Source organism: Mesoplodon bidens (assembly GCF_964165515.1).
Source record: "Mesoplodon bidens genome assembly, chromosome: 6".
NCBI lineage: Eukaryota > Metazoa > Chordata > Mammalia > Artiodactyla > Ziphiidae > Mesoplodon > Mesoplodon bidens.
Genome location: NC_138162.1, coordinates 42,461,355 through 42,478,405, shown reverse-complemented (window position 1 = coordinate 42,478,405; position 17,051 = coordinate 42,461,355). Strand labels below are relative to the sequence as shown.

The 17,051-nt window shown below is 42.6% G+C and overlaps 1 protein-coding gene across 2 annotated transcripts in view; it reads right to left on the bottom strand.

The window, feature by feature from the left end:
- Positions 1-17,051, bottom strand: part of GOLM1 (golgi membrane protein 1) — a 71,983-nt gene that overhangs the window by 18,071 nt on the left and 36,861 nt on the right. For both annotated transcript variants that reach the window (XM_081237830.1, XM_081237831.1), the window contains exons 4-5: positions 16,314-16,368; positions 13,111-13,213 (exon numbers count right to left, since the gene is read on the bottom strand). In XM_081237830.1, the coding sequence (XP_081093956.1) occupies positions 13,111-13,213; positions 16,314-16,368 (158 nt within the window). The remainder of the gene's footprint in view (positions 1-13,110; positions 13,214-16,313; positions 16,369-17,051) is intronic.

Here is a 17,051-nt window from a genome sequence, read left to right as displayed (position 1 = left end):
CGCCGCCGCCGCCGCGGGGCCTGTGTGCGAGCGCGGGTCACTGTCCGCCCCGCCTTCCGGGGGGCCTGTGCACCCCACCACTGCTGGGGTCCCCGAGACCCGGGGACGGCTTTCCCGGGAAAGCGCACGGAGCGCCACGGGCTGCTGCAACGTCACGCCGGCCTCTGCCGCCGCAGGCCCGCCCCACACTGCGCGCCCCTCCCTCCCCTCTGCCTGAGTGAGCCAGAGCCCCCGAATCAGCGGCTCCTTTAAACCCGTCCTGTCTGAGCGAAGAACGGACGCCCTCCGGCGACCTACGCGCAGAGGCGGGGCCAGGTCCAAGGCTGAGACCCGGGAGCTGTGAGAGCAGAGGCAGGGAAATCTCTCTGTGCAGCCTCGGAGGCAGCGGATTAAAGCTCCACGGTCCATTTGATGTGCCCTGCGTCTGTGGAGTGCATGAATGGACAGCGAATCATCCCAAATTGAGGAAGTGGACTTTGAGGACAAGATTTAAGACTTTCCCCCCTTTTCCTCTTTTTACAACGAATTATTCCAAATTAAGGAGGTGGACTTAGAGAGCAAGATTTCAGACTTCTCGCCCTTTTCCTCTTTTTACAACGAATTATCCCAAATTGAGGAGGTGGACTTGGAGAGCAAGATTTTTGATTTTTCCCCCTGCTCTCTTTTTGTGAATGTGTATGTGTAATCTTCTGTGTAAGATTCTCTCTGTATAGCTTTGCTTCCACCATATGTCTCAGGGTTCTATCGGTCCGTTTTTTTTTTTTTTTTCAATAATTACTTTCTAATTTTAATAACGCTACTATATTTCATACTTTATTCTATTTTACTTTACCTGCTCTTTCTTTTTTTCCTACTCTCCCTTCCTCCCTCCCTCCCTCCGCTCCTCCTTTCCTTCTTTCTTTTTCTTTCCTCCCTCCCACCCTTCTTCTTTCCACTTTCTTTTTCTTTCCTTCCTCCCTCCCTCCTGTCTTTCTTCCTTTCCTTTCTCCCTCCCTCCCTCCTTTCTTTCCTTCTTTCTTTCCATCCTTCCTCCCTCCCTCCCTCCCTCCTTTCTTTCTTCCTTCCTTCCTTCCTTCCTTCCTTTCTTCCCTTCTTCCTTTCTTTCCCTCTCTCTTTCTTTCTTCTACTAATTCTTTCTTTCTACTTTTTCTCCCTGTTACTCTGAGCCGGGTGGATGAAAGGCTCTTGGTGCTGCAGCCAGGAGCCAGTGCTGTGCCTCTGAAGTGGGAGAGCCAACTTCAGGACACGGGTCCACAACAGACCTCCCAGCTCCACATAATATCAAGCAGCAAAAATCTCCCAGAGATCTCCATCCCAACACCAGCACCCAGCTTCAGTCAACGACCAGCAAGCTACAGTGCAGGTCACCCTATGCCAAGCAACTAGCAAGGCAGGAACACAACCCCACCCATTAGCAGAGAGGCTACCTAAAAACATAATAAGGCCATAGGCACCCCAAAACACACCACCAGACGTGGACCTGTCCACCAGAAAGACAAGATCGAGCCTCAACCACCAGAGCACAGGAATTAGTCCCCCCCACCAGGAAGCCTACACAACCTACTGAAACAACCTTAGCCACTGGGGTCAGACACCAAAAACAACGGGAACTACGAATCTGCAGCCGGCAAAAAGGAGACCCCAAACACAGTAACATAAGCAAAATGAGAAGGCAGAAAAACACACAGCAGGTGAAGGAGCAAGATAAACACCTACCAGACCTAACAAATGAAGAGGTAATAGGCAGTCTACCTGAAAAAGAATTCAGAATAATGATAGTAAAGCTGATCCAAGATTCTATTTCCATGATCCATAATCTTGGAAATAGAATAGACAACATGCAAGAAACAGTTAACAAGGACCTAGAAGAACTAAAGATGAATCAAGCATCGATTAAAAACACAATAAATGAAATGAAAAATACTCTAGATGGGATCAATAGCAGAATAACTGAGGCAGAAGAACGGATAAGTGAGGTGGAAGATAAAATAGTGGAAATAACTGATGCAGAGCAAAATAAAGAAAAAAGAATGAAAAGAACAGAGGAGAGTCTCAGAGATCTCTGGGACAACATTAAACGCACCAACATTCGAATTATAGGGGTTCCAGAAGAAGAAGAGAAAAAGAAAGGGACTGAGAAAATATTTGAAGAGATTATAGTTGAAAACTTCCCTAATTTGGGAAAGGAAATAGTTAATCAAGTCCAGGAGGCACAGAGAGTCCCATACAGAATAAATCCAAGGAGAAATACACCAAGACACATATTAATCAAACTGTCAAAAATTAAACACAAAGAAATCATATTAAAAGCAGCAAGGCAAAAACAACAAATAACACACAAGGGAATCCCCATAAGGTTAACAGCTGATCTCTCAGCAGAAACCCTACAAGCCAGAAGGGAGTGGCAGGACATAATTAAAGTGATGAAGGAGAGAAACCTGCAACCTAGATTACTCTACCCAGCAAGGATCTCATTCAGATTTGATGGAGAAATTAAAACCTTTACAGACAAGCAAAAGCTGAGAGAGTTCAGCACCACCAAACCAGCTTTACAACAAATGCTAAAGGAACTTCTCTAGGCAAGAAACACAACAGAAGGAATATACCTACAATAACGAACCCAAAGCAATTAAGGAAATGGGAATAGGAACATACATATCAATAATTACCTTAAATGTAAATGGACTAAATGCTCCCACCAAAAGACACAGAGTGGCTGAATAGATACAAAAACAAGACCCATATATATGCTGTCTACAAGAGACCCACTTCAGACCTAGAGACACATACAGATTGAAAGTAAAGGGATGGAAAAAGATATTCCATGCAAATGGAAATCAAAAGAAAGCTGGAGTAGCAATTCTTATATCAGACAAAATAGACTTTAAAATAAAGACTATTAGAAGAGACAAGGAAGGACACTACATAACGATAAAGGGATCGATCCAAGAAGAAGATATAACAATTGTAAATATTTATGCACCCAACATAGGAGCACCTCAATACATAAGGCAAATACTAACAGCCATAAAAGGGGAAATCGACAGTAACACACTCATAGTAGGGGACTTTAACACCCCACTTTCACCAATGGACAGATCATCCAAAATGAAAATAAATAAGGAAACACAAGCTTTAAATGATACATTAAACGAGATGGACTTAGTTGATATTTATAGGACATTCCATCCAAAAACAACAGAATACACATTTTTCTCAAGTGCTCATGGAACATTCTCCAGGATAGATCATATCTTGGGTCACAAATCAAGCCTCGGTAATTTTAAGAAAATTGAAATTGTATCAAGTATCTTCTCCGACCACAATGCTATGAGACTAGACATCAATTACAGGAAAAGATGTGTAAAAAATACAAACACATGGAGGCTAAACAATACACTACTCAATAACGAAGTGATCACTGAAGAAATCAAAGAGGAAATTAAAAAATACCTAGAAACAAATGACAATGGAGACACGACGACCCAAAACCTATGGGACGCAGCAAAAGCAGTTCTAAGGGGGAAGTTTATAGCAATACAATCCCACCTTAAGAAACAGGAAGCATTTCGAGTAAACAACCTGACCCTGCACCTAAAGCAATTAGAGAAAGAAGAACAAAAATACCCCAAAGCTAGCAGAAGGAAAGAAATCATAAAGATCAGATCAGAAATAAATGAAAAAGAAATGAAGGAAACGATAGCAAAGATCAACCAAACTAAAAGCTGGTTCTTTGAGAAGATAAACAAAATTGACAAACCATTAGCCAGACTCATCAAGAAAAAAAGGGAGAAGACTCAAATCAATAGAATTAGAAATGAAAAAGGAGAAGTAACAACTGACACTGCAGAAATACAAAAGATTATGAGAGATTACTATAAGCAACTCTATTCCAATAAAATGGACAACCTGGAAGAAATGGACACATTCTTAGAAATGCACAACCTGCCAAGACTGACTCAGGAAGAAATAGAAAATATGAATAGACCAATCACAAGCACTGAAATTGAAACTGTGATTAAAAATCTTCCATCAAACAAAAGCCCAGGACCAGATGGCTTCACAGGTGAATTCTATCAAACATTTAGAGAAGAGCTAACACCTATCCTTCTCAAACTCTTCCAAAATATAGCAGAGGGAGGAACACTCCCAAACTCATTCTACGAGGCCGACATCACCTTGATACCAAAACCAGGCAAGGATGTCACAAAGAAAGAAAACTACAGGCCAATATCACTGATGAACATAGATGCAAAAATCCTCAACAAAATACTAGCAAACAGAATCCAACAGCACATTAAAAGGATCATACACCATGATCAAGTGGGGTTTATCCCAGGAATGCAAGGATTCTTCAATATACGCAAATCAATCAATGTAATACACCATATTAACAAGTTGAAGGAGAAAAACCATATGATCATCTCAATAGATGCAGAGAAAGCTTTCGACAAAATTCAACACCCATTTATGATAAAAACCCTGCAGAAAGTAGGTATAGAGGGATCTTTCCTCAACATAATAAAGGCCATATATGACAAACCCACAGCCAACATTGTCCTCAATGGTGAAAAACTGAAACCATTTCCACTAAGATCAGGAACAAGACAAGGCTGCCCACTCTCACCACTCTTATTCAACATAGTTTTGGAAGTTTTAGCCACAGCAATCAGAGAAGAAAAGGAAATAAAAGGAATCCAAATTGGAAAAGAAGAAGTAAAGCTGTCACTGTTTGCAGATGACATGATACTATACATAGAGAATCCTAAAGATGCTACCGAAAAACTACTAGAGCTAATCAATGAATTTGGTAAAGTAGCAGGATACAAAATTAATGTACAGAAATCTCTGGCATTCCTATACACTAATGATGAAAAATCTGAAAATGAAATCAAGAAAACACTCCCATTTACCATCGCAACAAAAAGAATAAAATATCTAGGAATAAACCTACCTAAGGAGACAAAAGACCTGTATGCAGAAAACTATAAGACACTGATGAAAGAAATTAAAGATGATACAAATAGATGGAGAGATATACCATGCTCCTGGATTGGAAGAATCAATATTGTGAAAATGACTCTACTACCGAAAGCAATCTACAGATTCAATGCAATCCCTATCAAACTACCAATGGCATTTTTCACAGAACTAGAACAAAAAATTTCAAAATTTGTTTGGAAAAACAAAAGGCCCCGAATAGCTAAAGCAATCTTGAGAACGAAAAACGGAGCTGGAGGAATCAGGCTCCCTGACTTCAGACTATACTACAAAGCTACAGTAATTAAGACAGTCTGGTACTGGCATAAAAACAGAAAGATAGATCAGTGGATCAGGATAGAAAGCCCAGAGATAAACCCACGCACATATGGCCAACTTATCTTTGATAAAGGAGGCAGGAATGTACAGTGGAGAAAGGACAGCCTCTTCAATAAGTGGTGCTGGGAAAACTGGACAGGGACATGTAAAAGTTTGAGATTAGATCATTCCCTAGCACCATACACAAAAATAAGCTCAAAATGGATTAAAGACTTAAATGTAAGGCCAGAAACTATCAAACTCTTAGAGGAAAACATAGGTAGAACACTCTATGACATAAATCACAGCAAGATCCTTTTGGACCCACCTCCTAGAGAAATGGAAATAAAAACAAAGATAAACAAATGGGACCTAATGAAACTTCAAAGCTTTTGCACAGCAAAGGAAACCATAAAGAAGACCAAAAGACAACCCTCAGAATGGGAGAAAATATTTGCAAATGAAGCAACTGACAAAGGATTAATCTCCAAAATTTATAAACAGCTCATGCAGCTCAATAGCAAAAAAACAGACAACCCAATCCAAAAATGGGCAGAAGACTTAAATAGGCATTTCTCCAAAGAAGATATACAGACTGCCAACAAACACATGAAAGAATGCTCAACATCATTAATCATTAGAGAAATGCAAATCAAAACTACAATGAGATATCATCTCACACCAGTCAGAATGGCCATCATCAAGGAATCTAGAAACAATAAATGCTGGAGAGGGTGTGGAGAAAAGGGAACACTCTTGCACTGCTGGTGGGAATGTGAATTGGTACAGCCACTATGGAGAACGGTATGGAGGTTCCTTAAAAAACTACAAATAGAACTACCATATGACCCAGCAATCCCACTACTGGGCATATACCCTGAGAAAACCATAATTCAAAAAGAGACATGTACCAAAATGTTCATTGCAGCTCTATTCACAATAGCCCGGAGCTGGAAACAACCTAAGTGTCCATCATCGGATGAATGGATAAAGAAGATGTGGCACATATATACAATGGAATATTACTCAGCCATAAAAAGAAACGAAACTGAGCTATTTGTAATGAGGTGGATAGACCTAGAGTCTGTCATACAGAGTGAAGTTAGTCAGAAAGAGAAAGACAAATACCGTATGCTAACACATATATACGGAATTTAAAAAAAAATGTCATGAAGAACCTAGGGGCAAAACGAGAATAAAGACACAGACCTACTTGAGAATGGACTTGAGGATATGGGGAGGGGGAAGGGTAAGCTGTGACAAAGCGAAAGAGAGGCATGGACATATATACACTACCAAACGTAAGGTAGATAGATAGTGGGAAGCAGCCGCAGAGCACAGGGAGATCAGCTCGGTGCTTTGTGACCGCCTGGAGGGGTGGGATGGGGAGGGTGGGAGGGAGGGAGATGCATGAGGGAAGGGATGTGGGAACAGATGTATATGTATGACTGATTCACTTTGTTATAAAGCAGAAACTAATTAAAAAAAAAAAAAGAAATCTAGAAACAATAAATGCTGGAGAGGGTGTGGAGAAAAGGGAACACTCTTGCACTGCTGGTGGGAATGTGAATTGGTACAGCCACTATGGAGAACGGTATGGAGGTTCCTTAAAAAACTACAAATAGAACTACCATATGACCCAGCAATCCCACTACTGGGCATATACCCTGAGAAAACCATAATTCAAAAAGAGACATGTACCAAAATGTTCATTGCAGCTCTATTCACAATAGCCCGGAGCTGGAAACAACCTAAGTGTCCATCATCGGATGAATGGATAAAGAAGATGTGGCACATATATACAATGGAATATTACTCAGCCATAAAAAGAAACGAAACTGAGCTATTTGTAATGAGGTGGATAGACCTAGAGTCTGTCATACAGAGTGAAGTTAGTCAGAAAGAGAAAGACAAATACCGTATGCTAACACATATATACGGAATTTAAAAAAAAAATGTCATGAAGAACCTAGGGGCAAAACGGGAATGAAGACGCAGACCTACTTGAGAATGGACTTGAGGATATGGGGAGGGGGAAGGGTGGGCTGTGACAAGGCGAAAGAGAGGCATGGACGTGTATACACTACCAAACGTAAGGTAGATAGATAGTGGGAAGCAGCCGCAGAGCACAGGGAGATCAGCTCGGTGCTTTGTGACCGCCTGGAGGGGTGGGATGGGGAGGGTGGGAGGGAGGGAGATGCATGAGGGAAGGGATGTGGGAACAGATGTATATGTATGACTGATTCACTTTGTTATAAAGCAGAAACTAATTAAAAAAATAAATAAATAAACTTAAAAAAAATGGATAACCAGTGGACCTACTATATAGCACAGGGGACTCTGCTCAATGTTATGTGGCAGCCTGGATGGGAGGGGAGTTTGGGGGAGAATGGGTACATGCATATGTATAGCCGAGTCCCTTTGCTGTGCATCTGAAACTATCACAACATTGTTAATCAGCTATACTCCAATATAAAATAAAAAGTAAAAAAAAAAAAAAAAAAAAAGAAGAACCAAATGGAAATTTAATGCAATAACCAAAATTTTTAAACTCAGAAAGGGAAAGAATCAATGAACTGGAAGACAGAACAATAGACATTACCCAATCTAAACACAGAGAGAAAACAGACTGGGGAAAGAGAAAGGACACAGCTTCATGGACCTGTGTGACTATTACAAAAGACCTAACATTCACATCAACAGAATCTGTGAAAGAGAAGGTTTTCCCAGCAAGGTCCACATAACTAGTCACTTTCACGCCCATCCTCAAGATACTACTCTTACTCCCTCCCCTCCATGACCGCATGATGCTATCTGCCTTGCCCAGATCACTCTGGGCTCCCCAGGTTCTCTTTTCCTAACATCTCCTAATCTCCTTTCTCTACTCCTTATTGTTTAGGACTCAATTCTAAATGGCCTTTCCTAAGAAGTCTTTTTTGGGGGTAATAGATGAGCATTGATGAAAATGATCTAGTTTAAGAAACAACAATATTTAAAGGCACTTTCAAAAAGTATAAGTTAGCATCGGGTTTGGCTAGGTGAAACAAAAAGGCCAAAAAGTAGCAGTTTATTTTTTCCTCACATAAAAGAAATCCAGGGTATGACAGCTCTGAGTCATCAAAAATTCAGGCTTCTCTTGCTGTTTCAATATCCTAACACTGGTTTCTATCCCCATGGTTACCTCATGATCCAGGATAGCTGCGAGTGGTCCAGCCATCTTGTGTGAAGCCCAGGCAGCAGGAAGGAGGGAGGAGAAAAGGTAAAGGAAAGGGATGTGCAGTGGACTGTCCTTATTCTCAGAAGCCTTCCTGTAAGTCCCACCCCACGATTTCCTTTCCCCACTGGCCAGAACTTAGTCACCTGGCCATACCTAACTACAAGGAATTTGCCCAGTATTTTTGTTGGGCAAAAAGATGAATGGATTTGGATAAGCACTGACCGGTCTGTGCCACAGGCAGTTTCAAAATGTTCTGAGTCACTGTGACTTCCCTGGTGGTAAAGAATCCACCTTCCAATGCAGGGGACGCAGGTTCGATCCCTGGTCAGGGACTAAGATCCCACATGCCACAGGGCAACTAAGCCCACGTGCCTCAACAAGAGAGCCCACGTGCCACAAACGACAGAGCCCGCGCGCCCTGGAGCCCGCGTGCCACAACTAGAGAGAGAAAATCCACATGCCACAACTGTAGAGAAGCCTGCGCACCGCAACAAAGAGCCCACGCTGCAATGGAAGATCCCACATGCCTCAATGAAGATCCCGCATGCTGCAACTAAGAACCAACGCAGCCAAAAAAGTAAAAGAAAATAAATTTTAAAAAATATTTTGAGTCACAAAACATTGATAAAATAATTGAATAGCGTCCCGGGTTGAGAACATAACCAATTACATACTATTATGTTAATGTAAATGGATTAGAGTTGGGGACAGCAGTACAAATTCATGTTTAGTTTAATTTAGATACAGATGAATACATACAGAAATATTTATCAGTATCTATATATAACACAAGTTAGTATACACACACATATACCTCTTTGCTCTGTCATCTGAGAGAGCCTAGCAGCAATGACACCCTAGTAGCAACAAACGCACCTAGTACCCAGATCTTGGTTTCTAATACCATTCTCCAATCAAAAGAACAAGGGCTCCTTGGAGAAATGGTTGATTGGTTGATTCTAGGACTGGGACAGGAAATATATGAAAATGAGTCTGGAGCATCTTTTGGTGCCAGAGTATAAACAAGTAATTTTAAAAGCAGCGGGGGACCAAACCCACAATATCAGGGATATGTCAATTGGATAAAGGAATCAACTGAAAGAGGTCCCACTGGCAAAAGCTGGAAAAAAATGTAAGCAAAAGAAAAAATAAATAAGATAGTATTAGATTATAACCCAAAATATTCATGAATCCATACTGATATAAATAATTAGACAGATAGATAAGAAGAAGGGTCAAATCTCCTGTGCAGGAAAATTCCAAATCATCAAATCATCCCCAAGACACTCCATCCTTGGGGAAGTGGAGCATAACTTCCCAATCTTTAAGTGTAGCCTAAGCATAGTGAATTTCTTCCAAAGATTATAGCATAAAGGGAGAAAAAAACAGAGTAACTTTATAGTGAAACAACCTGATAAACATTACCTCAATCAGGTGATCAACAGTGTAAGTCATCCTGATAGCACGTACCCTTGATGTGAAGCCATGAGAATGGCACTTTACCTCTGTGACCTTCCTCTCAAAAATGTGTTGCCCCAGTTTCACGAGAAAAACATCTGATAAATCCCAACTGAAGGACATTCTACAAAATACCTGACCGGTACTCCTCAAAACTAATGAAAAATAATCCAAACCATAAAAAGTAAGTAAAGCTTGAGAAACTGTCGCAGCCAAGAGGAGCCTAAGGAAACAATGAAGAGGGCATGCAGGTATGCTTCAGCGGTCCCTCAAATTGAACATGCAACTTTGTGTATATATCCATTTATAAAATTGCTAACAAGGAGTCTACACCTTTCATCAAATTCTCAAAAAGGGTCTGTATAACCACAGAAAGTTAAGAAAACCTAACTCATTCCAGCTTTCAACATTTTATACACATTAGATATAGGATGGGAAGCATCCTATATCTGGTACAAGGTTTTGGGCACAACTAGTAAAATAGATGCAGTCAGTCAGCTTTTTCAATTTACCTATCAACTTCCTGAGAGAAAAAGAGTGCATCCTGCACGCACGGCCACCAGGTTTGAGTATCCTGCTCCCTGCCTGTCTGAACACTCCCACACGGAAGCAGAGCTGCCCTCCTTGTCACTGGGCCCTGGCCGATTTCCAGCTAGGTCAAAATCTTCTGGGTCAGCATTTATCAAGTGAGGCCATTAACGGCTTCTTGTATTTCAATCAGTGGAAGGGCAATATGTGTGTTAAGGTATATCTTTCAAGGATGAATAAGAAGACTGCAGCACTTCACTTTGGTCTGAATGCTTTCCAGTGACTACCAGCCTAACTCAGTGTTTCTCAACTCGGCACCGTTGGTGCCCTGGGCCAGATAAACACTCTGTTGTGGGAGCAGCCCTGTGCTTTGCAGGATGTAGCAGCATCTCTGTCCTCTGCCCACGATATGCCAGTAACACCTCCTCTGAGTTGTGACAACCAAAAATGTCTTGGGACATTGCCCAAGGTCTCCTGGTAGCAAAACTGCCACCCACTGAGAGCCACTGGCCTAGCTGAAGAAGGTTCCATATGCATGTTTTCTAATGACATTTCCTTTGCATTGTTTGCACGTGTCCTATGCATATTTATGTATTTGAGGCTTCCTGGTTTTAGTAGTATTTAGTTTTAAAGTGATCAGAAAGATATTATGGTGAGTGGAAGGCCATCAGAATCCTTATGAGTGGGTGTGAGGTCACCTACACTGCTGTTGACCAGATGGCTAAAATCCTTTCAGAAGGCAATTTGGTGATTTATACCAACTGACACACTAAACCTACAATCCAGTCTTTTTTAGAAGGAAATAATCCAAAATAATAACTTTAAAAGTTATATGTATTGATGTCACGCCCATGTATAATAACCAAAACTTAGAATTAACCTAAATATCCAACTGGGAAATGGTGAATTGAATTTGGTACCTCCACATTATGGAGTATTTAATATTTGGAAACAAAATGGATTTTTATATACACATAATGCAAGAAAGTAAAAAAGTGATTAAAAAATTTAATGGCAACAGCAATTATGTAAAAACTCTGTATGAACTTGGGCATGGACCAAATAGAAGTAAGTCAAAGAAAAAAGAGGGTGGAGTTAGGGGAGCTGGTTGTCTCAGAATCCCAAAGTTCCTGTGCTTGAGTTATACCGTTGCTATGAAGAAAACGGGAGAAAAATACATAGACTACAACTTTATTCGCTACCCTCTAAACTGGTTTTTACTATCTTACTAATGGGTTTAGCCAAACTTTTAAAAAGTTTATTGCTTTGTTTTGACCACAGAAGGACTCTGATATGTAAAGCATAGAGGTTTTGTATGTGACTAAAGTCATCAGCTTAAAACAGATTGTCCTAACCATACGCTAGAGATCTAATGTACAGCATGGTGACTACAGTTAAGAATAATGTGGGGCTTCCCTGGTGGCGCAGTGGTTGAGAGTCCGCCTGCCGATGCAGGGGACACGGGTTCGTGCCCCGGTTCGGGAAGATCCCACATGCTGTGGAGCGGCTGGGCCCGTGAGCCATGGCCGCTGAGCCTGGCGTCCGGAGCCTGTGCTCCACAAGGGGAGAGGCCACAACAGTGAGAGGCCCACATACAGCCAAAAAAAAAAAAAAAAAAAAAAAAAAAGAATAATGTGTTTTGGGCTTCCCTGGTGGCGCAGTGGTTGAGAGTCCGCCTGCCGATGCAGGGGACACGGGTTCGTGCCCCTATCCCGGAAGATTCCACATGCCGCGCAGCGGCTGGGCCCGCGAGCCATGGCCGCAGAGCCTGTGTGTCCGGAGCCTGTGCTCCGCAACGGGAGAGGCCACAGCAGTGAGAGGCCCGCGTACAGCAAAAAAAAAAAAAAAAAAAAAAAAGAATAATGTGTTTTATACCTGCAATTTGCTAAGAGAGTGGATCTCAAGTGTTCTCACCATAGACACACAAAAAGGTAAAGATGGGAAACTATGGATGGTTAATTAGCTTGATTGGGGGTATCATTTCACAATGTACAGGTATATCAAAACATCATGTTTTTATGCCTTAAATACATGCAATGATTATTTGTCAGTCATACTTCAATAAAGCTAAAAAAAAATAAACGTACTCCATTCTCACTGCAAAAATTTGGAAAGACACTTAAACGTCTCAAGAAAACAAAATGCCCACAATGCCAACACCCAGTGATAAATTATATTAATATTATACCAAACTCTTTTTAGTCTATGAGTTTGACTTAGGTCACTTCTGAGCACTTTTGGAACACATTTTTAAAGGCTTTAGATGATTGATTTAACCAGCACACCTGTGCTCTATAGAGTTCTCAGTTACATATTTTAAGGTATATTGAGTTAAGTCATTTCTTGCTAAGGAGAACTGCCCTCTTGTATGAGGAGCCCACTGGCTAACACTTCTCCAGGGCTTTCCGAAGCACAGCTGACACTTAAAAAATAAAATTCATTATGTCTAAAGGACATGACTCCTAGAAGGGACTGAACCTTTTCCTCAGAGACCTATATGCTCTATAACAGAAAAGGCCAGTGGAGACTATGCTGCACCCCGTCCACCGCCCTCCGCTTAAAACACGTCAGCCCCCCGAGTGGCACACACTTGATGTGGACACACTTACAGGTCGTAGGAGAACTTCCTCTCCAGGTTGGTCTGGTTCTTCTGAAACTGAAGGACATCCTGCTGCAGCCTGCCATAATTCTTCTGCAGGGCCTTTAACTGGTCTAAACCGAGAGGAGGACACGAAATCACACAGGGCACCGGCATGGCCATCCTGACAACAGCAGACACACCAAAACCCACCACAGGAACACAATGGGCCGTGGCACAAACAGAATAAGGAGGGGAAAGAGGAAGGGATGAGAGCATGGCCCCTCCCCAGGAACCTCCCCACCCCAGCCCTGGAGGCGGCCCAGAAGATGTGCGATCCTATGGGAACCAGCACCTTGATTCCTTTTCACACATCTCTCCTAAATCTTTTTGACCTGCAACCCTTACAATGCACCAGGAGGTTCTATCCACCTATTTCTCTCCTAGACATCATAAACCCTGAACTGTCCCACAAGGGCACACACGCCACTGTGTCTCCTGCCCCCAGAAGACGTATCCCTCAATCTGTGAAACACTAATTTCGACATCCAGTCAGATAAGCAGCCACTCCTGCTGCACCCCCTGTTCTCAGCTACCAGGCTACCTGCCAGCATCCTGTCATTTGGTCACAGCCCAGTTATTCTCTGAGGCCCCATGTACACTTAGTCACCTGACCCTCCTATTTGGGAAACAAGAGCTTTCTTTGAGGAAATCCATCAGCCGCCATCACTGCTGCCCTGATGACTTGGCTCGGAAAAGCTCTGTAGAAAAAAAGCAGCAGCTCGCTGACCAAGAGCCAAGCTGGGGGGTAGAAGGAAAAGCTGCCACAAAGGGGACACTAGAACGGGCCGAGGGCAGCAACGAGGGCCTGAAACACAGCCCTGGACAGACACCTGAGTTTCCCCAAGGTCTGTCCTCACAACCCTAGACCTACAAGGCTCTCTGGGGGGCAGGAGGTGGGGGATCAAATTAAATAAAAGTGAAGGATTCAATGAATTGCTGATACACACAGCAACAGGGATTCATCTCAAAAGCACTTATTTATATGCCATGCTCGAAAAGACAAAACTACAGGGGTGGACAACTGGTCGCTGGGTGCCTGAGGCTGAGGTGAGGGCAGGTGTGGGTGGGGCTTCCTGGAGTGACGGACACGAGCTGTGTCTTGACTCTGGTATCCAGGGGACAGTGCATGTGTCAAAACACACAGAAAGGTATACTGCAAATGGGTAAACTTCATCATGTGTAAATTATACTTCAACAGACCTAACTTAAAAAAAAAATTCTATAATCAAACCGAGCATGGGGCGATGGAATACTACTCAGCAATAAAAAGGAATGAACTATGGCAGCCATAACAGAACGGATGAATTTCAAAATAATTATGCCGCATCAAAGAAGCCAGACAGAAAAGGGTATATGCCGTCTGATTCCATGTATACAAAATTATAAAAATTACAAACTCATCTAGAGGGATGGAAAGCAGATGAGAGGGGCCTGGGGAGGATTACCAAGGGGCACAAAGAAACTTCTTGGAGTGATGGATCTGTTCACTGTGTTGATTTTGTGGTGGTTTCTTCAACTGTACATTTACGTCAAAACTTATGTCACACTGTGCAATTTAAATATGTGTAGTTTACTGTACGTCAATTATACCTGATTAAAACTGTTTTAAAATACTAAGTAGGGGCTTCCCTGGTGGCGCAGTGGTTGAGAGTCCGCCTGCTGATGCAGGGGACATGGGTTCGTGCCCCCGTCTGGGAAGATCCCACATGCCGCGGAGCGGCTGGGCCCGTGAGCCATGGCCGCTGAGCCTGCGCATCCGGAGCCTGTGCTCTGCAATGGGAGAGGCCACAGCAGTGACAGGCCCGCGTACCGCAAAAAAATATATATATATATTAAGTACAGCAAAGGCTGCAGGCTTTTGTGCCCTACTTGAGGACTGTCCAGCAGATCATCAGCTCTGAGAAGCCCCTGGCAGTCAAGCAACCCATTTAAACTTAGTGAAACTCTGAGTTTCCCCTATTAATATTCTTAGAAGCTGATCTGGAACTAGAATTCTAGACCAGTACTGCCAAACAGAACTATAATATTTTGAACCACACAGGTCACTTAAAATTCACTAGCAACCACATTTTTAAAAAGTAAAACCAGGTGAAATTAATTTTAATAATATATTTCATTTAACCCAAAAGATCCAAAATATTACCATGGCAACACAGAATTAATGTAAGAAATTATGAATGAGACATTTTATATTATTTTTTCATACTAAGTCTTTGAAGCCTGGTGTGTATTTTACAGTTATAGCACATCTCAATTCAGATGTTAAATATGAATTGGGAATTCTTGATCTGAATTTAGAATTCATAAAATTTACAGTTAAAAAGGATATTGGTATACCCAAGTTGTCCCAAAGATACTTAAGTTTCCCAATAACTGAGTCAAGTATCAGTTTTAAATTTAAATTGCCTAAAATTAAACAAAAATTAAAAATCCAGTGCTTCTGTCCCATGAGCCACATTTCAAATGTTGGCTGGCTACAGGGGGCTGTGGCTACAATTCTGGACAGCCCAGTTCTAGACTGAACTTCCCACCTTAGAGGTGGAAACTGAGGCTGAGAGCACTGATGGAGTTTAACTAGGGGCAAAGGTGAGACTAGGGTCAGGTCAGGGATCAGAGGCCCCAGTGCTCCTTTCATCAGGTTCTAAGGCTGCACTGGACCCTGTGACCCCTCCGGTCACACCTCACAGAGGGGCTTCACCCCATCCCTGCCTCGCCCGGCGGCTTCAGAAGGGCCCAAAGAAAAACCTTGGCTGCCAAACTGAATAAGAGTAGCTAGGAAATGGAATTAAACTAGGCTGGATAATTTTTATATAAATTTCATGAAGGAAATCTGGTTTCTGGGTGACCTAATGAAAAGAGAGCATACATATACCATATATATATATATATATATATATATATATATATATATGTAAAACAGATCACACACACATATATTTCTTAATGTATCACAAAATGAGAATCTGAATTCTCTACGTAACAGCTTGCAATGTGTTCAGTAAACTTATAAAAGGAAAAGCTCTTTAAGGAAACACAGGCAAAAAGAGTAAAGATTACCCAATGACTTGTAATACCACCCACCATTAGGTTTCACTAAGAGACCCTAGAAAAGGACAGAGGAAAGGTGAGTTTTTCCTAACAGGCCTGATGTCTGGGGGGAGTGGAACTCACCTTGCAAGGTTCTGATGAGCCTCTCGCTGGTGGTGATGTTATTCACTAAAACTGCCTGCAAGGAAGATAATCACATAATGAAACACTGGCAACCTGACAGCTCAGAAGAGCTCTGACAAGATGCGCCTGTGGAAGAAAGAGTGGGGAGCAGCCCCCTCCCACGCTGGGCTGTGAGCCCCTGCGGCCTGGGGAGGAGCAGCGCCAGTGTCCCAGCACCAGCAAGGGGCGGGCGGCTCCCCGGCCCTGTTTCAGCTCTGTGCCGGATGAAGTAGCAACTATGGCCTTTCTCTGGGGAGCCCAGGTACAGCCCTGTCTCAGTCAGAAGGCAAACTGAATTCCAGCCTGGCTGATGGGGAAAAGAAACGGGGGTTCAGCGACCGCTCCGCCTGCAAAGCTTCCTGATCCATTTTAACTTCTGACATTCTTCCTTCTATCCAGACCCTGCGAGCTCAAAGGATGGAGAGGTCACCCCCAGTTAGTTACACAAAGCTGGGAATGCTGACAACAGAGGAGGAAGAAGCAACGCAGGCCTCGGGATAACAGTGAAAAACAGTAAAAAGTAAGAAAAGTGAGTGTGGGGCCAGGTGCCGCTCTGGGCGCCCCACATCCATGGCCCCATGACTCTTCACACCAGCTGTGTGAGGGGGCACAATATGATCCCCCTGTAGGGGACAGGAAACTAAGGCACAGCTGGCTTTAGAGACTCAAGGTCACGTGGCCTTCTCAAGAGCAAACAGG